Source organism: Papilio machaon, chromosome 15 (genome assembly GCF_912999745.1).
Source record: "Papilio machaon chromosome 15, ilPapMach1.1, whole genome shotgun sequence".
NCBI lineage: Eukaryota > Metazoa > Arthropoda > Insecta > Lepidoptera > Papilionidae > Papilio > Papilio machaon.
This window is the reverse complement of record NC_060000.1, coordinates 4,750,666-4,774,536: the sequence shown is the minus strand read 5'-3', so window position 1 is coordinate 4,774,536 and position 23,871 is coordinate 4,750,666. Positions and strand designations below refer to the sequence as shown.

The following is a 23,871-nucleotide window of genomic DNA, read 5'->3' as shown; positions in this document are numbered from 1 at the left end:
TCTCTGCCACACTGAAAGTCGACAATATATTTGGTCAATTGGTGGTTCTACTCGTGTAGATTTAGTGCAAGAATTCTACACTAAAGGACAGCTTAAGAATTAACGACTATCAATGTAATAGTGAGTCATTCAATTATAACAATAGAAACAGTACTGTCTGCGTATGTCTGGCATACCGTTACATAGAAATAAACCCGTAGAGCTATTTATGTTTACCACTAATAATAGTTCCATGAATAAATTTATGAATAGACCAATGGTTTGTCGCCAATCAATACCATTTGGTGTTTCATACGCGATGGAATTGGACTATTGTTTTTTATAAGGGATCCATTAATCTTGTGAGGCTTCTAAGGGGGGAAAAACAAGAAAGATCACGAAGATATAAAACAAGATGTCACGTGTATTTATTTTCTGATTTTAAAAATTTAAATATTTTTTGCACAAAAAATCACGTGGTGGGTATTTGGGGTTGGGGTTCAAAAGGCACCAAAACATCACATTATTAATAGACGACTCCGAGGCCTGAAGTTGTAGTGGTCAATGTTTTTGTGTTTTATCAAGGGTTTAAGATTCGGAGAAGATATTTATAAGAAAAAAAAGTTAAATAGCCAGACCAGTTAAATAGCGTTTTTTATATATGTGATTTCTGTCTTTACTGTTATAAAATCTATATGTAAACATTTTGTGCCATGCTCGAATTTAAATGTCAAAGAAAATTAATCGCTGTCCGACTAGTTTCGAAAAGACCCCATTGAAATTCAACTTCAGTATTGGCCAGGTGTGGTTTATAGGATTAGAGTAAGGGCTACGGCTATTATTAGACGTAGGTACATTTCTACTCGCGTGTATTGAAATGAGCTTTGGAAGTTATTGAATGCTACTGCTAAGTTTGACTGTAGTATTTTTTATATTACCAACATAACCAATAAGATTTACTTATCCAATTATTTATTTACCTTTTTTATCGGGTTTTGCCGTAATGTAAGGAGTTATGTTTTTCCCAAGTATTAAAGTAGGTATGCGTTGTCCATTTTAACCTCTTGGATCTTAAACGACTAGACTTTGTATAGTCAGGTGTTTTTTATATTCCATAGTAATTCGATTCGTATAATTCCCCGAAGTGTCATAGAATATAGGCGTTTAAGCTACAGTCAGTCAAAATCATTGTTTCTTCATACATGTTTTATGCACATGTGTCAGGAATCGAAGACAAAGGACTCAATTACAATTTAATTTCCATTGTTTCAAATGTGTCGATTTCTCATATTCCTGGATAGAATTCTCACATGTCATAGCTGGCCAGTCGACTGGGTATGTGGTACAATGAACTTGTTTCAACCCGTCTATCTATGGATGCGTAGAAATCGTTTTCTATTACTTCGATCATGTGTCTAGTTAATTATCAACTCATTTGCACTTATCTTACTTGGATTTTTTATATTAATCGAACATTTAACCTGCGGCGTCGTATTGTAATGTGACTTTAGGAGGTTAGTAGATACAAGTATAATAGTTTTAATTTGCAGTGACAATTCTGTTACCAAATCTTTATGTTATTCTCCTTGATCTTCCACATTTCTTTTACTATCTTAACTTTTGAATGTTAAAACTCCGATTAAATTCATGAATGTAGACGATTGTACTCTTTGCTATCTTCTGTCTTTCAGTGATGTTGAGGTAGACAATATGTTTTTGAGAACGTTTCGGCAATGAAAACTCACGATTATATTGCCCTTTACACTTATCTATGTAAGGTAAGTGGTAATTTCGGTTTGTGTTCAGAAGTCATTGTTACATTGTGCTTCTTTAACGAGCAAACCATGTTTAGAATGTTAGTTGTTATCAATATTAACCATCGAAACTTCGGTGTGGTCTTTACTGCAGATATTATTCAGTATTTAAAAGAAATATCTTCTAATCTCTATTCTCTCTAAATTTAACTTATCCTTAAATTTATTTTAATTTAACTTAAATTAATTAAATTAAATTTAACTTTCATTTACTTTATTTTCGATTGCTAATTCTTGTTTGATCCTGCAGTACAATTATTTTATATAGTTTTCTGGGACGTTGTTCTAATCCCAATGCTAACAACGTGTATGTAAATAAATAAATAAAATAATAACATTCACTGTTTGATTTTTATTTACTGGAAAGGCAGAAAAACAATAGATATTTGTTTTTAAATGACATTACCAGATTATAAAACTTCATTATTTTTTTCTTCTTCTGTAAACAGAGAAACATATGAAAACGTGTTTACTAAAATTTATTTAATCTTGGAATTTAAACCAATAAATGAATGGTTTATTTACATTTATCAACCTATAGTATGAGTTACGTAAAAGTCATTGGAATTTGTTAAGTTAGACATTTCAAAATTTGATATAATTTTAAAAGTAGACGTCCATATTTAGCGAGATTTAAAAGTGTTTTGCTGGTTCACGGTTAAATCTTTTGTTCTTCAAGCATTAGTGTTTTAGGTTGAATGCTTGTTAAAGAATAAAAAAAGGACAAAATGAATGTCTCTATTGTTTAGTCTTTAAGATTAGTCGTTCTTTTGTACACAAACCTAATTTTTCTTATAAACCTTGAATTGAATTGTGCATTTTGCACATTTATGGCAAAAGTTTAAAGTGAATGAGGACGTTTCTACTTTGAGAAAGACATGTAAACTATTGTAGCTATGGCACTGGGAAAGGATGAATGGAGAAGGAAGTTTTTGTCAAGTTAGTGATCTAGTAAACCTTATGGAATACTAGGGTGGTTAAAGGCAAAACTATAGTGATCACATTGGTGATATACTGAAGACAGATAATATTGACAGCAGAGAGTATGAAGCATGTGGATGTATATGTGGAAGCGAGTGCTAGAATCTTGCGAAGTGAAAATTCCTAATACCTGCTTATCGTTTTACTAGCTTTAGTGATAATGAATTTATTTTACACATAATACTTTTCACTCACGACTTCCTCTGAGCAGAATTAAAAAATGGTAAAAATCATCTCATGTGTTACTGGAGACTATGTTCTATATCTGTGCCAAAAGTCAATAAGATGTGTTGAACCGTTGCGGAGTTATCGAGTAAGTGAAACGTATCCCACGCGAACCATACATATTTTCGGGATCGTTGGTTGCCTATGTGCTCTTACAGATTGTGTTCTACATCTATGCCAAATTTTATCAAGATACATACAACCGTTCTGAAGATATTTTCAAAAATCTATCTATGCATTTATCCATAAATTCGCATTTATAATATTAGTAAAACTTAATTCGCAATATCATTGCAAAAAGACTTGATAATATTAGCAGATATACAAGGCTATATTCAAGGTTGTACTGACAGTAACATTCATTGAAACTTTTAATTTAATTTAGTTCAAGTTAAACTAAATTCATATAAATTATATTTCACTCGTGACTTACAAAACTAGTTCTTACGATAACGAATGTTTTCATTTTAATGAGCGTTTAATTAATGACTTACCTTACTTATGCACTTTAATTATCTGGAAGCCCTTAAATCCGGTTTTACGGGTTTAATTATAAATTTGAACTCAGTTATTTATCATGTGATGCGTAGGTCTCTATTTTTTAATCTATTTATTTAATCTCTGGTCCACCTTTAATAAGATTAGTAGAGTTTTGAACATTATCCAACGTGATGGATCGATCTTTATAAAGTTTTGTACTAAGCATTTCAATAGTTTACAAATATAGGGACTAAAATAAATAAAATAACCTCGACAACAAGGTTTGTATTACTAGCTATCGCCCGCGAATCAGTCCGCGCGGAATTAAAAAACACGTAGTAAGTAGCCTATGTTCTTCCAGAATATGCTCTACATTTATACCAAATTTCAAGATCCGTTGAGCCGTTTCGGAGATACCTTCAAACAAACATCGATCCATCCATCTATCCTAACATTCGCATTTATAAGTAAGATAAATATTAGATACAAAATGTAAAAACTTTGGTACTAAAACATATGTTTTAGAAATTGTATAACAGGTCCCCTTTTTTAAGTCCGGTGGCATTCGGTCAACACCTTTGATCTCTGCCACCCATCGTTCACATTAGTTTCTAATATATTCTGCAGTATTACGTGTAATATGTTCATTGGCCTAGATATTACGCATCCCAGTGAAAGTTTATCTCCACGAGATCAGTTCAAATCTCTCCGACATGTATCCCGCCTGATACTTGCTCCATGTTATCTATTGCTCAACTTAATTCCATTTGCATTCGTTTCACTTCGTCTTCTAAATTTTGTCAGGGTTAAGGGCGATTGGAATTAGGCTATGGAAAATATAATTATCCAATTATAATACGAACGATTCTCTTGATAATATTTTGCGTATAGTATTAGTGATTAAGTAAATATTCTTAATAAAAATTAAAGACTATGAATCGATATTTACTCGATGATGTAAAGTAACGTAACATGTTTCTATTTAAGGCGATATTTCATAACTTCGTGCCAACCTTATTTGGAGTTCCTCGTGGTAGGCCAAAGATGTTGCGCAACGCGTGTCTGCCTCCCGTGACGTGTCCGGTATTACGTTGCTTTATATTTCGTACCCTATACAAACAAAACTTAATCAGCTTGCGATTTGATAACCAAATATGTAATTCAAATAAAAAAATCCTTTAGTGTAACTCTACTGATAAAGATAGTTTTGTAGTCGCATTTTTCAAGTGTGACTGTCAACTAGATTGTTATTAATAAGCAAATGAACACTTTTGTTGTTTGTTTATAAAAAAGTTACCAATTGATTTGGAATTGCATTGTATGGCAATATTTTCTCACGTTAAATGTGACTAGGTATGAGTCATAAGTCTGAAATAGACATGTATTTCCGTTAAGTCGATGTAAAATCCTTTATAAAGTACCTTAAAGTTGCGTAGCGAGCTGGTTTCTCGTTTGAGTCATGCATTGCGTCACACATTGCTTCATTTAACAGTGGCGTTATAACGGCTGCTAATTCATATTAATTACAAAATTATTATTACTGGCAAGCTGAAGAAGTGTAGCAACGTAGTGTGTGAGATCGAAACTTGCGTCATCTGCCACTATTGAGTTTTTATATCAAGTTGCTTACCCTATTAATTCCAATAGTTGCCCTATTTAATTCCAATTATTATTCATTCGATAATCAGGAAAACGTTGGTACAAATCCTTGCAAAATTATTTTAATTCTTAAAAGTAATATAATCTTTGCAACTATCTATAATGTTCATTAAGATTTATTGTGTATTTAATAACTGATCTTATGCTGATATTTTTTTAATTTGTTTTACCAGACAATAATGATAAAACTAGTCAGTGACAATCATTATAGAAAAATGAAGTCTTCGTTGACAGTTTTCGCTTTGTGTGAATCAAGACAACACATTATTGCCTTCACATCGGTGGATTCCGTTGCATTATGAAATTAAAACACTATCCAGGAAAAGCGGTCATGGAGGACCCGTGGCTTTCTATCAATGATAGGACTATGGACCTTGTTTATGCTGCAAATTGGGTTGGAGCAAGCAATCTTAGCAGTTATAATGAAAACGACAAAGATTCGAACAAGGTCAAATTTAACTCAATATCCAGGAGTAAATCCTGCCGCGACATCGGACGCAATGACAAAGATACAAGTAAAACAAGCTCTTTTGACGATGATGCTTATAAATCCGATCAAAATGTTCCTAGTGAAAATATTTCACCACTAGCTAAGTATCAACAAGATATAGAAGAAAAAGCTAGAGCCAACAACGATCTTATTAGTCAAAATAAATTAAAACATAGCTATAGTTTCAAGGATATGCCAAATGGATACAAGCCTTCTACTCTACGACGAGTAAAGCGAAGAAACTTTACCGAATGGGATATTGAAGCGTTTGGTTCAAATGAGCGCCAAGCACCCGTTCCTCCACAGAGAAAGGATTCCCTTAAATATGCTCACAGGCAAAGGAAGGTAGACTCTAAGAAATCATATTATCCGTTACCGGATCCTGGTCCAGTACCGCCGGATCCATCATCTGAATCATATTATGAATATTATTCAAGAGTAAGTCAACAGAACAATGATACCGACAGTGATAAGATAAAGTTACAGAAAGATACTAAGAAAGAGCGAATTTCAAATAACGAAATGAAACAAAACGGCACAGTTCGGGGCTACAACAATGGTGGAGACACGATGTATCACCTAATAAATTCTATGGCTACATTAGATTTATCACCTATTAAAGCCAGATCTAAAAAGAACCTCGACACGGATTGTGAAGCGGAAGATTTAGGCTTATATATGCGGCCTATTAAGGAATCGTTATCTACATGCGATCGACTTCCTGAGCGCACTACGCAACAAGAGAACGAGCGAAGCGGACGTGTAGATGACGTAAAACCCAGTTTTCGTTCTAAATCAATGCGAGTTAAAAGCGAAGGTAGGGCACCGCTTCGTGCCTATCTTGACTCTGTAAATAATGATAGCAAGGCGTTTAATAGTGTGACGGTCACGCAGCCGAAAAGGAACCTTTCTCCGAGCGAGCAGCTTACGTTAATGCAGTACGATATGTTTAATGGTAATCAAAAGCAGCCCGCGACTCCCATCAACGGATTTCACTCGTTTGATGAAGCGAAAGAAAGTGACTATCGGACTACTAACGGTACTTTAAAACAAATCAAACGTGATAAGTATGGAAAGTTGTATAATACAGTGAGGGTGAAAAGTGAAGACAGGTACGATAGGTATAATGACATTTTATCGTTTACTCAACCAAAAGATGTGATAAGTGAACAACGAGTGACTAATACGAACGGTGTATTCTCCAGAAGTGCCAAAAGTTCATCAAGTGGTTCGGATTCTGACTTTTCTATTCCACGCCCTAAGTTAATTGTGCCAGTCCATACGTATGGGCTTAGGAAAAGACGTACTGGAAATCTTTGTCAACGTGACAGTAACGCTACAGAGTCCACGCTAGACGCCGGCGTAGTACTTGATGTAACACAACTGGAAGATTCTAACAATGCGTCTGGTGAAAACGAAGACTCAGGTAAAATATTACTTTAATTTCTATCGCTAAATCTAAAAATAGAAACGCTAACGTTCGCACTATTGTTTTATCGTATGATGTATTACTTTATCTTAATGTTTTGATCTCGTGTGTACTGATGTTGATTGATGTTTTTTGGCAAGAGACGTTTTCGAGGTCATTATAATCTTTAAAATCTAATATGATGTTTGGGTACATTTGGGGCGTGTCTGATGCAATCATTAGGCCTTCAAAATTTTGAGAAACTTTGAAGTTACATATTTTAAGGTTATTAATATTAATAAGTTATAACTTTCAAAGAACATTATTATTCTCACTGTTGTTTAATCAAGCGAATATAGTAAACATAATAATGAATGGTTCATATTTTACGTAACGTTCATGGTACTGCGAAATACGTTAATTCAAATGGTTCAATAGGTGACGATGAAAGTAAAGAAGAAAATCGTCTTAATTTTAAACATAGTTAACATCACTCTCAATGTCTGTAATATTATATCAAATTCTAATTTTTTAAGCGTAACCGCTTAAAAAATTAGAATTCGAATTCCATCATAGTCAGTCAGTCATCAGAAATCTTTGTGATTTGCAATATCAACATCTATTACTGCAAGCCTTTGTGTCTTCAATAAACATTAAATGAACGTCATTCAATTCGTATAACGTTTAATTGTACTGCATACAAAGATATATTCTTAGTAATCATTGTCGCAATTGCTGTTGTATGTTACATTGAAGATTGCTACAAAACAAATGGGTATTATACAATATCATTGTAGAATATACAATTTAAAAAGAACATTACATGAATACAGGTTATTTGTACTTTAACATAGCGACATGTTGATATTCATAGCCTCTCGAACTAATTTGGTTCTCATTGGGAACTCGATACGAGGTGATGATAAATTGGGAATATAATTAAATTCTGTGTTTTACTTTATGTTATTCCAAGCGTTTAGTTACAAGTTCTTGTACTATGCACAATAAAAGGTGATACGCTTTTGTTCCTCTTTGACTTTTCGGCAAAAACTTTTTGGTGGTCTGTACAAGTACGCTGCGTCCATTGAACTATAGTCCAGGGTTGTACGAAACACATAGACTTTTTAAAGACTGCTGGTTTCAAGATTCGCTTCATATGCAGCACGCACGCAATCGTAGACGGCTAACATGTCTAGTATCGATTAAACTATTCACTTTTGACCTACTTATAGTCGAGGTATGCATGATCAAATAATTATATCGTGCAAATATATACTACACGTTTCTTATATCTGTCATGGTTGTTATTACAATATGTTTATTAAAATTGATTTTCTAAACTACTAGATTAATAAGCAAAGAATATTCAGAAATAAATATCAATATAGCATTTAACAGTGCATATTCACAGATAGCCTATTTAAAGGTACATTTAAGCATTTTATTTTCCCTTGAAGTAACTTTGCATTTTTTACGTCATTCATAAGTAGGCCTAGCACCAAAATTTGTGACAATCGCTATCGTATGGTTTATCGAAAAAATCTGTATTAAAATTTGTGCAGCGCCTCTATCGGGCGTAAAGTATGCAAAATATCTCATACAAATTGTGACATAATTGACGATGACGATACGAAGACGATTTTCACAAATATTCGTACTAGGCCCACAGATATCAAGAGTGCGCGGATTTGAATCGAACTTGTGACCTGAAATATGTGTTCGTATTGCGTTGGAGCCTTGGAACACTTTCATTCTCCGCATCACTAAGTAATTTGCTCCGGTCTTGCGAATTTCGATCGTTTCGATCGACATGTCCTGTGCAAGTGTAAATTGCTTATTGCTTAGTTTAACTCGTATTTAATTCTTAATAAAACGAAACGTTATGTTTAACAAAAAGCCTTTATTACATTTACATTTACGCATTGCTTCAGTTAATTTAATTCTTGTAATTAATAATGGCGAAATTACATGTTTAATGACAAAATTACAAATTTTTATTGTAAAGTATGTTTTAGCAAACGAAAAATTTGATAATAATAATACCTATTAGTGACTTAGGCAGATGTTCTTAATTTGCAAAATGTAAAAGCAAGTCATATAATTTACTCTGTAGAAATAAGTTAAAAATTTCTCTTTTAAGTGTGAAAACATATATTTGACGTTAGCTTAGAAAACACGTTAGAAATTGTATGTTGCCAGTTCGTCTGATTAAGTATCTTGCAAAACAGCGTCGACAATGTAAAAATGGGAATCTTTATTGAAAAGATCTGTCTTGATGTGTAATTTTTTACGTAATAAAGATCATTTATATATTAGCTTTTACATTGAAACTTGGAATTAAGTTGTATGCTCTTTAATATTTGTAGTACTTAAAATTCATAGTATGAACTAGATTTGTGGTGTAATTAAAATAAACGTTGTTTAATCAAAACAGCTTGTAATAAATACCTTGTAGATTTACACAGGTGTGCTCTATTCAATAGTAATTTTACTTAGAAATATGTTGTGTTATTTTTAATTTATATTGCGTCAATAATTATTACAATATTTTATTGAAATTTTCATTTATTAATCGTTCATGCGTAACCGATTATATCTCTTTTGTTTTCAAGGAAAATAAGAGTGATAATCATATTCTCCTATGAGTATTTCGGCAGTGAGAATCAACTTTAATGTTCTTTACAGTTTAAATAGAAGCATTTATTACACTAATAGTTGATCGATTACTGATTATTATCTTAATTACCACAAATCATTTTATCTATTCTGACCACAAATGACTATAATAATCAATGGTAATGTGTTTTGTTTTTTCAATCAAATAACTACACGTGTTGTCATTTATTGTAATGATAGTAACGGTATTCCGGACTCTTATGAATGAATAGACTTTTTATGAACGGATGCTATACCAGATTTAACGGATGTTAAAGATATTTTGTAAGTATCCGTATCCGTTGAATGTTTATTTCGCACACAATTTAGATTGATCTCACGGTTATCTAGTTTTTAAACTTTTCTTTATTTGTCAGTTATGTAATTAATGTATGCAGCAATTACAAATAGAGTGAAAGTGTTTTAAACCAGTGGACATACAGGAAAAAGTTTGCCGAATGTAAATTTACTGGTTAAAATGTCTATGTAGTTCTAGTAGAGGAGGGTGGCAAAAGATCTTTGTAAACTATAACCTTAAATAAGGAAAGATGAACTCAGACAGGCACTAATTGTGGATTTCTGAGATCAAAATCCCCGTTTAAAACTTTTTGTTATCGCTGTTTTGTCAATGATAATGAGAGGGACGATGATATGTTTTATACAGAGATTTTAGTCTAAGTAAGCAACAATAAGAAGTCTAATTTAAGAAAATTATTAAGAAATTTAAATGCACACAACAAAGTTATACCACATGGTATAGTAAAAGCGATCTAAGACACTATAATTATCTCGCATCAGAATATACGCGTCAATGTAATTTACTGACCCTCTCAGAGACGGTGCTAATGACCAACTTTCATGTCATTAATAAACGTCATCTAGTGTTTGATGAAAACGAAATAATTTTATATACACGTTTCCTTTTTTTTTAATACAACAATAAACTAAACTTTACTTTTAAATTTAATTTTAAAATCTGGTTAAGTTCATTTAAATTTTACGTCAAGTTGACTTATTTATCGAGGTTATCTACAATTACTTTTGATATTTATTTTGTCATTTTCTCAATCGATTGCACTAGTTACCTTCATTCTAGTTTATCCCTATAGATTACATATCTAGGGATTACATTTGGCCTTTTCCATAAAATTAAATTAGCAATTTAAATAATTATTTCATATATTTTTCGTGTCATTTGATAAAATTGACATTTTTGAACGCCAAATTTCACTTTTAAAATATCTTTATTTACACAGTTACTGACACAGCACAACACAATACACCTAGGGTTGGAATTAAATGCCTATAACAAGACCTTTATGACATAGACCTCAGAATTTATTTTTCCGTGTATTTTCAGAGGGCAGAGTGGAGGTGTCACGTGAGAACAAATACCTCAGCACGATGGCGCCCGGCAAAGTATTCGGAGAATTGGCGATACTGTACAACTGTAAGAGAACGGCCACCATAAAGGCGGCTACCGACTGCCGCCTCTGGGCCATCGAGCGGCAATGCTTCCAAACCATCATGATGCGTACCGGTCTCATACGACAAGCTGAATACACTGACTTCCTTAAGAGGTGAGTAGTTACATATTCCTATATTGTAGAACCAAGAGTCCAAAGTTGTAGGCTGTCTCTCGGTAGGGACTTATGAGCTGATGATGATGAGATTCTCATGCGATTTCTTCAATGAATAGAGTGATTAATAAATAAGACTAGTCTCAGTGACTTTGATATTAAAGATTGATTGGTAAATCCTACGGAAAATCCGTACCACAAAAAAATGATTTTGTATGAGTTGAGTTGCTATTTAAAAATAAATAAATGAAATAATCTCTATTACTTATCAAATTAAAAATGACAAAAGGCGTAGGTAACTTACCTTTTTTTACAATATTCATTTGATAAGTTCATCTCATTGCCTTTTTAAAGGAACATTGTAATAAATCAATTAAAATATTTAAGAAATCTCTATATTTCATTGTATATTGAACAATATTTATTCATTGACGTTTAATGGCTGTGTAACGAAAATATAGGAATTATGGTCGACGAAGCGAGGAAGTCCGTTTTTGTTACGCTACGCCTGTTGTGTTACAAAAGCTACGGTGTAAGACGTGTTTAATTATAGACGAAACAAATTGAACAGTGGAAACACTACGCCGGATGTTTTTAATGAATGTGACAAACACTTCTCTTGCATTAAATTGTTTAAACTTTCGTGAGACATCATAATTAATTAATTAAGAAACGGCTTAACTCGCTAGTAGTCTCGCCCTGAAGATGGACCCCCGATGGGTTCGAAACTAGTCGGTGCCGTCACCGGACGATCAAACGTGAGTTAAGCCGTTTCTTAATTAATTAACTTCTCTTGCATCTCTCAATACGAACGTTATAGCTGTGAAATTAACTAGTTAATAATTTTAAACACAAGATTCGGATAACTCTCAATATTAATATCTCTCCGTGGAACCATACGACTCTTATGACACCTCACTCCTTTAACCCGGCCGCCAAGATTGGTAATATGTCATACATTACGCTCATGTCGGTCAAATATATCTTTCTTCTAACTAATATTTTAAGTGCGAATTTGGCATAAATGTAGATCATAGTCTGGACGAACACATAGGCTATTTTTAGGCTAATTCCGTGCGGACGGAGTCGCGGGCGACAGCTAGTATAACAATAAAATAAGAGTTACTTTAGAAATATAAGATATTTAAGTTGCAAATATGTTGATAACTATCGTATATTTATACCCAGAATAAATTTTAAAATCTTTAAAAGTAACGTTGACTTTTGTTGCACTGCATATTTAACTCCTCTAGTAACTATGTCAAAAGCCGTTATTGATCGGTAACTAGCGTGACCTGAATCTTGTTAACGATAAGGCAAATTACACACTTTTTGATTCGGTTATCATTGTTTTAACTTTGAATGTGTAAAATTGTAAAAAGTCCACGTTATAAAAGATTGCTAAGGTTTTTTCTTTTTTAACTCTTGTTTCTTTGTTTGGATTGTAATGTAAAAAAATAGTTATTCAAAAAAATTATACAATCTGTAGTTGTTGTAATTAGGACGAATTTGTAAAAGTGATTAAGAAATAATAAATTCAAATTATACGTTAAATTGTAAATAAGTAAAGAAGTACATAAAAATTAGAATATTTGCATCAAATAATTTGGATATTTCGTAAAACAAATCGGTACATCAACACTATTTTTGCGATTCGGCGCGCGTGTCTCACAGTAATAACTTTTTCTTTCAACATATAGTCACGATATTTAAAACTTCTACCTATAGTTACTTTTTCTTAAATAAATATGCAAATAGATTTGCAAATCATACGCTGGATGTGAATTTTTTTCGGTTATAGCTTAACTTTGTTACTTTACATGTACGCTATAAGGTCCTTTACGGTAACCCTAGCCAATTGACACATCTGTTTATCTGTTCTATTCCATTATATTGAGTAAAGGAAGATATTTAAAAAATCAATTGATTAATCCTGCCTCTCTTGTTTCTACACATTTATAGAACTCCCTATTTTTAACAATTTTTATGATATAACAGTTTTTTATTTGACCCTTTAACAAGCCTCTACTCATTTGACACGGTCCATGTCATTACGATTTTTGGAATAACTAGAACTCACCTTGATTATGTTAATAGCCATCGTGGATTTCATTGTTCTAAAACGTTTTTCAAATTATGCTATTCCATTCTTTTTACATCACTTATAAAATTAATTAAAACGCTTGTTAAAATGCCTAGCATACTAAAAACTAAATAAAAAAACTCTTTGATGTTTCCTGTTAAAGTTCTGTTTACGAGTGAGGTCGGTAATTAATGTCGGCCGGGTAATTTGTTTTGACGTGTTAATATAACAAGCGGTTCAACAATTATTTTAACACATGGTAATCGTAACTTCTCACCGATTACGGTTTACGAGCGTTTATGTACTGGAGTCCTGGATTTAAACCAGTATTGAGACGCATATTAAAAGTTTGAAATGAGATTTAAAAGAACTGCAAAGTATTTATTTGTGTTTAACAAATGACATATTTTTAAAAATTGTAGCACGTTTTTGCTGAATTTAATGTTCACTATGGTAGTGAAAGATGGACTTGAATAAAAAGTAATCATAGAAATTTTCTCACAAACATAGTCCAACTTATCTAAGCTGTTACTCTTTTATTTAGATACATACTGCAATATCTTTCATTATAACTATTTTATTAGCGGGCTCCGTAAGACCTTTCTTTGTGTTTTGTAGTAATGAAAGTTCTGAAACTTATACGAATTATTATTAACACCTATGCTTATGTTCAAATATGTTATTAAATATTAGGATTAAATTCTTGATAGCTGTATGAACTTTATTATTTGCTTTCTCGGAGTGCATAGCCCAGCGAGGTCGCGGGATGACAAAGAGGATGTTGACCTCGGACACTTATGCAGATGCGACCGGGCCGAGGTCTATTCTTCTGGCTTCATCTCTAGAGCACGGTCGACAACGCCCGTTGGTTAATCCCCAGTATATTAAAATTCTTGTTTCACAATTTATGTTCTGGCACACTGTTAAACTTTTTACATATAGTATTGACCTTGTTGTTTAAACTTGTACGATTTCATTTAATATGCATAACCAATCTAAAAAAATAAGTTGAAAGACGTGAGAGAGTTATGTTATTTTTAATACTTATTACTCATGAATCCTAGGTATGAAATAAATATTACTTGAATCTATCGACCGTGTCAACATACCAAGGTAACTCTAAACCTTATTGAGAAAGGTATCAAGTTGCTTTGTTTCATAAAATGATAAGGAATCCTTAGTAAATACGACGCTGTGGTGGTTCGAACGAGCTCCAACTAATGTGGCTCAACCAAGAGTTATGTTACACTAACGTTTTTTTTATGATGACTTAAAAAATATTCAGTTAAACAATACCTCGCAATATGACGCCTTTGTTTACAAAGATTCGTGAGAACTTAAATATATTTTAATAAAATCCGAATTAACACAATTATTGCCAATGCAATATGTGTGTGAACATGTATGTGAACTTGCATGGCGATTCATTAACTGCATGATTTAGCTGAGTTACAAGAAGAGGACATCTTTGGTTGTCCCTCATCAATTTAAACTATTGAACGGATACGTTAATACCAATGGTAAGGGTTGTTGAATCAAAACATAATTTCGCCCCTACCACCGTAAGAAAATACATAAGAAAGACCTTATATAATACAACTATTCAAGTCAATGGTTGATAGTGGTTGCCTTCTTATGTTGCAAGACTATTGTTCATGGCTATAAAGAATTTAAATTAATATAAACATTATGATACGAAACATACCTTTTCATAGCTGTGCTCTGATTCCAATGGAGTTTTTTTTTCGGAGTTGAAACAAAGTCTTTACGAAATTCAATCGCGGTAGAAGTTGCTCAAGCGACTCGTGCTTTGCGAAATAGTTGTCGCGTTCGTTTGGATCGTGACATTTGTGTTTGCGGGCCTTTCACTCGAACCGATGTGTCACCGAGGACGTGATATCCTTTATCAATGCAACTGGCTCTGGAAACTGGTACTGCGCTTCTCTCGAATGTTTATTTCAGCACGTACTTTGCTTTAGTAATTTTATAAACTTACGCAAATAAAACGAAATCGTTCATGAAGCAAGTGATACAAAATACAATGCAATTTTAAATTACAGAATTATGATTCATTGTTACGAACCACTCAGTCATTTAAAGGCTGACTTAAGCAGTCCCTTATCTTGAAATAGCGGATGTGGAAGATGGGATCACTCTCAAACCAATTATACACTTATAGACTGATTCGGAAAATATTTATTCTAACTCGAACATATTAGATATAATTTAGTTGATACAAGATTATTATTAAATATGTATATAAAAGTTAAACAGTTATTTTTGAATACTATACATCTTACTTATTTGAGAATATAAACGGAATTAATTTATTATAACATACTTCAAACTAAAGAAAATAATACTGACATTCCTAATTCAAAATAATTTAAACATACTACATAAAAAGCCAAGTAGGTCAGAATTATCAAAAGGAGTATGTATAGGTATATTCTGAGATTACCAAATCAACACACCCCCTTAATCTCAGAATATACATCATAACAACAGACAAGTACAGAAAACCCAAATTTTTAAAGTTATCAACAAAACACCAATAATAAAAAACAATAATACATTCTCTCAATAAAACCACAAACTCTTAAACTCCAAAACCACAAGAAAAACACAATAAAGTATAAAGGATGGAGATATTAAAAATTCTGTAAAAGTTTCTCTTAAAAGTTTCAGTTGAATTCCGTTAAAATATATATTAGACTGTAAAATATTTGACCTTGTATTAAAAGTCAAACCACAAGTCCAAAACTGAGCAATAGATAAATGAAAAATTCAGAATAGAAATAACAAAAATTAATTGATTCACACCCACGCTTCCACTGCCCGAATCTATTAACTCCACCAAATTATCAACAACCCTTACACTAACACTTTCTGCAACAACAACAACATCAACAACATTCTGCAACAACAACAACAACAACTCCAACAACAACAACAACTCCAACAACAACAACAACTCCAACTTCAACAACAACTCCAACTTCAACAACAACTCCAACAACAACAACAACTCCAACAACAACAACAACAACTCCAACAACAACAACAACAACTCCAACGACAACAACAACTCAACAACAACTACAACATCAACAACAACTACAACATCAACAACAACAACAACTCCAACAACAACAACAACTCCAACAACAACAACAACTACAACAACAACAACAACAACAACAACTACAACTCCAACAACAACTACTACAACTCAACAACAACAACTACAACTCAACAACAACAACTCCAACATCAACAACAACAACAACAACAACAACAACCTCAACAACACCAACTCAACAACACCAACTCAACAACACCAACTCAACAACACCAACTCAACAACACCAACTCAACAACACCAACTCAACAACACCAACTCAACAACACCAACACTCTCTAATCTATCTTCATTTCTTCAACCATTTCTTCACAAACCACCTCATCCGCCGCTGCACTCATCTTTTTCAACACCGTCGATGGTCACCTCTTCTTTACTTCTTCAACCGTTTCTTCAAAAACCACTTCATCTGCCTCTGCATTCATCATTTTCAACACCGTCAATAAATGGTAGATGGATCTTTGACAAATTTGTTTGCAACTGTCACTCTTCCTCCATCTTGAAAAATTTGTTTGCAACTGTAATTCTTGCTCTCCAAACAGGAAAAATGCTCCAAAAAAATATAAATATCAGCATTTCTGGGCCCATAACCTCTTGAAATGGTGGATGTGGAAGCGTCCTGGGCCCATAACCTCTTGAAATGGTGGATGTTGATGATGGGATCACTCTCAAACCAAATATACACTTATAGACTGATTCGGAAAATATTTATTCTAACTCGAACATATTAGATATAATTTAGTTGATACAAGATTATTATTAAATATGTATATAAAAGTTAAACAGTTATTTTTGAATACTATACATCTTACTTATTTGAGAATATAAACGGAATTAATTTATTATAACATACTTCAAACTAAAGAAAATAATACTGACATTCCTAATTCAAAATAATTTAAACATACTACATAAAAAGCCAAGTAGGTCAGAATTATCAAAAGGAGTATGTATAGGTATATTCTGAGATTACCAAATCAACACCTTAGTGTGATTCCTTCACACTAAAATTGCTCTAGAGGTCTCCCGAAGTGACTAGCTAACGATTAAAAGTATAATTATTTTCTAACTCCTATTAGAGATTATAATATTACTCGTGTCGTCGTTATGTTTTATAGTGAAAAAATTCAATAACAAGATAGACATACCTTTTTGATCATAAACCTTCCTTAATCTGAATTTATAGGTATATTAATTCCATATTTTAACTGGTCACCTTTCTTTTTGGACATCCGTTGTATAACATACAAATCTGGAAGATGTCGGTGGAACTTTACAATCATACACAGAGAGATGTTTACGTTAACATCCGTTCAGTTATAATTAAACATGTTGACACAGACAGGCTACGTTTCACAAATGCTACTCGTGTATTATCTGACATACTTACCTAGTAATTTGATTCATTATAAATAATGTGCGTGACATTTGAGATGCCTGGCATAGCTGATATAAAATACCAAGTCATTACCCCGGCAAATTGCACACTTTAACTGGGTTTCTACTGTCGGAAAACTTCTATTAAAACATGCTGTTATTATTTATTCATCTATTTTTATCCTTATTATCTTTTAAAAAATAAACAATATAACAAAATGTTATGTATAAGCAAATTTGAATTATAATTAATTTTGTTAAAATGATTTCATTTAATACTAACTTAATTATTTCTTTTGTAACATGAGGAATAAGAAATAATTAGTCTTCAAAACCTGATTTTACACGTTAATTACAAATCGGTGTTTACTATTTCAAATGAGTTATTAGGAGTTTGTGAGTATAAAGGTTTATCATGACTAATTTAAATGATTTAGTTTCAAAAGAAAATATAGTCGAGGACCGTAAAATAGCGGTGCCGTTCGCAAATGTTACCAACAGAGATATAGATTCAGTATAGCTGAATATAAAAATAAATTAAGTAATAAAACATGTCCCAAATGGTTTGAGTACATTGTGATTTTATAAATAAAATACGTCTATATTATTCTCATGATTAATTGAAGTCGTGTTTATGAGTCATATTATCTTGTAACTTAAGTTTTTTTATGTGACTTAGTAGTCAGTGTTTGCCTTGAAGAGGCATTTACAGCTTCACCGGACTTGAGGTGGCTGGGCGCAGATGGCGCTTAGCCTAAACCTCGTTTAAGAGTAACTAGGCTCGAGGGCTTGCTCAGTTACTTCTTTGTTACTTCACTTGAGTTTTCTTGTACCTATCTTTTATATTCCCATGATGGCATACGTATGCTTGTTAGAGTTTTTTTTAAAGTGCATTAATTTTAACTATACTTTATAAATGTAGGAAAGATAACACATTTGGTTCCAAAATCACCAAAAATCGTTGAGACACAAAAAGTTTTTATAACACCCACACCACATTTATTTAAATATATTTTGTAACGGCTAAAAATTAAACCCTGGTATTATCACGTAATAGATTAAAATAGGTTTTAAGCGTAGGTAGGTTTCATTCAAATATCGTCAAATAATTCCTTCTTTTCGTATAATTTTATTTCCTTCATAATAGTACTAAAAACATTTAAATATTATTAAATGACATTTTCAATCCAAACGTACTTGAATGATCAACTGACCTTAAATTACTTTTATTGTTTCATTTTGAACATATCTTGATATTGAGGAAGTCTTAAACATACCTAAATCAACATTCACTTATGATAATTAAATTTATTAATTTGCAAAGGTCAAATAACTAATCGAATTTTAGTAATAGTAGTATTAATTATTAATAATAGTAGTATTCATGGATATAAATAGTGAAAAGAAAGAAAAAGAATCAAAATACTTAGCTTCAAAGCAAAATTAGACTGAGGCCAATCAGAGCCGATGTACAAAAACATATAGTTCTCCCTCTCATTCTTATTGAAATAATAGAGGCAACTGTAATAAATTGATATATTTGTTCGCAGTGTTCCGATCTTCAAAAACCTACCGGAGGACACGTTGATAAAGATCTCAGATGTGTTAGAAGAAACCCACTACCAGAATGGTGACTACATCATCAGACAAGGGGCGCGAGGTGATACGTTCTTCATCATATCTAAGGGACAGGTATGTCTAAAACTGTATGACTTCTATTCTTCACTTCATCCCATCCTTTCCTTATTACGAAAGGGTGGAAACATGGGAATAGGTTATTTTAAAAAAAATATTGAGAACTCATGTTCTCAATATTTTTTTTTCCTTGTTACGTGTATCATGATTTAATGCAATTGCTATTTTCTAACGGTTATAGTGCTAAATGACACGGTGTGACAAATATCTTTATGTCGCATAATTGCTTGATTACTATGCAAGGACTGGTTATAAGTCCGAGGTTCTGTTTAACAAGTGAGAAATTTTGTTTTCCTGAAGTAAAGTATTTCCAAAAGCATTGTGAATTGCGGCAACTTTAAAATTGGATTCCATTACAGTTGTACAAAAATAAATTGACTTTCTTCTCAGTTGTTGAAATAATTTGATACATCACTTTAGTATGAATGGAAACCCACGGTATAAGATACGTGACTAAATTACTTTACTGATTAAACGTCAACATTTGTTTAATGAGTAAACTATAAGTTAAAAACGATATAGCAGTTACCCGCGACTTCGTCCGCGGGGAATTATAAAGATATCTAGTAATAAATATAGCCTTTGTCACCCGGTTATAATGTAGCTTCCCAACAGTCAAAGAATTTTTCAAATCGATTCATACAAACAATTAATTATTCAATACAAACAAACAAACAATTAAATCTTTTCTCTTTAGAATATTAGTAAAGATAAAGTCGTATTATGTATACCAAATCACATTTACAAATCGTGATTTACGTCATGAATTATTTAATATTAAATAAACTACATTGTTTCGACGGATAAAATAACTATTTTAAATTATAACTTCGAACTTAAATTATCTTTGGTAATGGTAAAAAGAAAAAAAATTTAAAAAATATCGACAGATTAACTATTTTGTCGACTCATTGTCTGCCGATCGCTTCGTGTCAGTAATTTATTTCAATTGCATTTGTAGTGACACGTCTGGTGTTTGCAAAGATGTTAAACTTGAAAGTAAGCAATTTCACTTTCATCCCACGGATCAACTTTCAACGCAGACTCCGCATATACCACGCAATGGTGTTTTGTAAACAGACAGCTCTGAGCTCTGACTGCGATTCTTGTTATGATATTAACACTGAGCGTGCGATATAATTCAATTTTTCACGAATATATCTACTGAAATTCATACATAAACTCAAATTAATAAAAATGAAAACAAGGGCAGCAAAATGAAAAATGTTAACAGGCTAAAATGCTTTATAAATTGCGTCATCAAACAAAAGACGATCACTGTTATATATAAAACATAAATAAAGTAGGAATAGAAATCGATCCTTTAGAAATTTCGTTACAAAAACTGAAAGAAAGGGTTTACTTTATGGACTTTATCGTTTCCATATTATATCGTCCTTTAGGAAGTTATAATACGTGCCAAAATGGTTCGTGTTGAGAAATATTCGCTTGGAAAAAGAATGCCTTATTTTAAACGTATTTCCTTATGCCATTAAAGAATACAAACTTACCAGATCTTATAGTACATGTAACTTTGCTTACTACATGTAAATAACATTACAACAAGATTATGCTCGCAAAATATACATAATATTAATATCTGTCGGGACAGTACGGTGATTGTACGACCGGTTCACCTTGGCATTTAACTCAGCTGGTAACAAAGTATCTGCAGTTAGAATGGCGCTCGCTAATTCCGATTTATTATTTCAAAACTGCCACCGCTTGACCAATGCCATAGATGACTAATTTGATGAAAAAAAAAATGCAAAAAAAATCACCGAGGCAAATTTTCCCCCCTTACGTCTTTTGGCCCGGCATAGAAATTGCTCTTTATTTTAACGATGAGTCTTGCAAAAAACTACATCGAAAGTGTCTTGGATTACACGTTCTTATAAGTTTTATTATATAAAATATTATGGAATTTGAAAAACATGAGTTTGTTCAAAAGTATTATCTATGAACCATTTATTTACTAGTTAACTTTCTACTGTCGAGAGAATGCATGTTAAATGCGTGGCGGGTATGTTAACGCGGCTGGCTATTCAAAGCGGATCGTACGTGTGAGTAAAATGTTAAACAAGAGTTGTATGGAGGCTGTGAGGCCGAAGTCAGTCTATTGTGCCCACAAGGTCAAAGCACGGCGGGCGAGGGGCCTGCGCCATTGCACGCTCTGAGGTCACAATTTTAGTACATCCGTGTGGGAAATTGTCTACCTTGAAATGCTTTCATCATTACGGTTTTTTTATATGTTTTGTTATGGTAATCGTGTGGTCATTGTTTTTAATATTATACATACATAGTACGATATGAATAATATTATGAATGTGCTATTTTGAGCCAGCTCAAGTGAATTCTTAAAAATATAGTCATAAATCTCTTTGGAATATAAAGATTTGTAATAATAAAGAGTTACTGATCCCTAATTAGCAGTTTCAGTATTGAATAATGGTAGATCATAATATTTATTTTAATTCTGTTATATGTAATTTAAATTTTAACTTTATGCAATTTATGAAAATTTTGAGCATGGCAAAAAAATGCTTTTGTAACAGTTTTGTCATCGACGGTACCTTACCTTAGTGTCTTTTTACTTGTGTGTTTAGAGTTTAGACCTTTTTAACACGCACACTTGAATTGTTGAATAATTTCTTATTATAATTTAAAAAAAACAGCCTATAAATAATGCAAATCGTTTTACACTGTTATTTGTTATCTAGACCACTTACATAACTCACCTAGAATTTAAAACTATTGGATGTTGAATATCAAATAGAGCATTGAATTGACCGTGTTTACCAATTAGGACGAGTTTTTCTTGATTTACAACATTTTCAATTCTTTTAAAACTCAAGGTGTTATGAAATATTTACTCTTTACAAACGAAAAAGTTTTTAAGGTCAATCTTACTGGCAACTATTGGAAAAATATAAAACAATGTATGGAGTAGGAACCAATTGTCTCAGACCTATTTTCCACTATCGCAGTTATGCTAGTGAACTAAGCTTAGTGGAGAATGGGCCTAATAATTGTTTTTTTTTTAATTAACATACCAGTTATAAATTATACTAAATTACTTTCAACACTTATAGAGATATTTTCATGTGTGCAAATAAAATATATTAAAAATTTTACGAGGAGAAATCGCAAACTTGCCAAATCATTGCGATTTCTACAACGCTCATTTAATATTCGACAGGTTGAAACGAAATGTGTTTCTTAACTGTATCAAAAGGAAAGTAAACAACTCAGTCTCTTTATTGATTTGTTCAGGTGCAACTATATAAGCAACGATAATTAAAAAAAAATTACCAAGTCATTTATATTGAAATACTGTCTATTTCCTGTGATTTCGTCCGCGTAGAGTTTGAACTCTATTGAGTTTGAACAATTGATTGTTCGAAAATTTTTCACTCCAATTTTTAGATCTTAACAGTACTTTGAAAACGTATTTGATGTATTATTGTCTCTGTTTTATAGAAAAGAATAAGAAGGATAACAATATGTTTTACACAAATGTATTAACAGTGGATACCTAAAAGAGGTTGCTTTTTTATTTTTTAATGGAGTCCGTTCAATGCAGTACGGTATTGCCTTAGGCTACGTTATCTCATACTTTCGTTGTTATCTCACAGATGTTTATCTTAATAGTTTTTATGTAACGGGTTCTTTTTTATATTTGAATTATAAGCGATTCCCGGAATGTTTATTTCCTTTTTAAGATTAAATTATTCTTATTTTTTGGAATTAGTAAATTTTTAATACTTAAAAGAAGGAGTTTTTATTAGACTTATCTATCATTATGTAATGTGCGGAAGGAACCGGTGCGCTAATGGATGTATCTTTTTTTAAGTTACTGCGTTACTTGATACAGACTCGTTCTAGTTCGAGATTGCGATCGGTATCGTCATTTCCTAGTCATTTTGTTATGTGCACATGTTTACGAAGTTCTTCTTGTTATTAAAACACTTGACACGTAACATTAAAATGAATTTTCAGATTAACACACACGAAAAGCGCTCCGTTTAATGCTGATTTTAATATTTAATGTGAATTTAATTTTAAATCTTACTAATATTATAAATTCGATAGTTTAGATTGGTGGATGGATGTTTTTAGAAGGTATCTCCAGAACGGCTGAACAGATCTTAACTTATATAGGAACGGCTAAAACACTCACGTACATATATCCGGTGTCGGCACCGACTAGTTTTGAGCCCATCGGGGGCCCTTCATCAGGGTGAGTGGGACTGGTTTTATTTCGCGGAAGCGGCCCCGTCGCTAACTCTACCAAACTCTACGA

At 32.4% G+C, this 23,871-nt stretch overlaps 1 protein-coding gene across 5 annotated transcripts in view; it reads left to right on the top strand.

Annotated features, from left to right (window-relative positions):
- Positions 1-23,871, top strand: part of LOC106712155 (cGMP-dependent protein kinase, isozyme 2 forms cD4/T1/T3A/T3B) — a 119,341-nt gene that overhangs the window by 89,570 nt on the left and 5,900 nt on the right. For 3 of the 5 annotated variants that reach the window (XM_045681306.1, XM_045681307.1, XM_045681308.1), the window contains 2 exons: positions 11,052-11,271; positions 19,424-19,565. In XM_045681306.1, coding sequence (XP_045537262.1) covers positions 11,052-11,271; positions 19,424-19,565 — 362 coding nt within the window. Of the gene's footprint in view, positions 1-5,311; positions 7,055-11,051; positions 11,272-19,423; positions 19,566-23,871 lie in introns of all 5 variants that reach the window. The other 2 variants (XM_045681304.1, XM_045681305.1) reach the window with 1 other exon arrangement.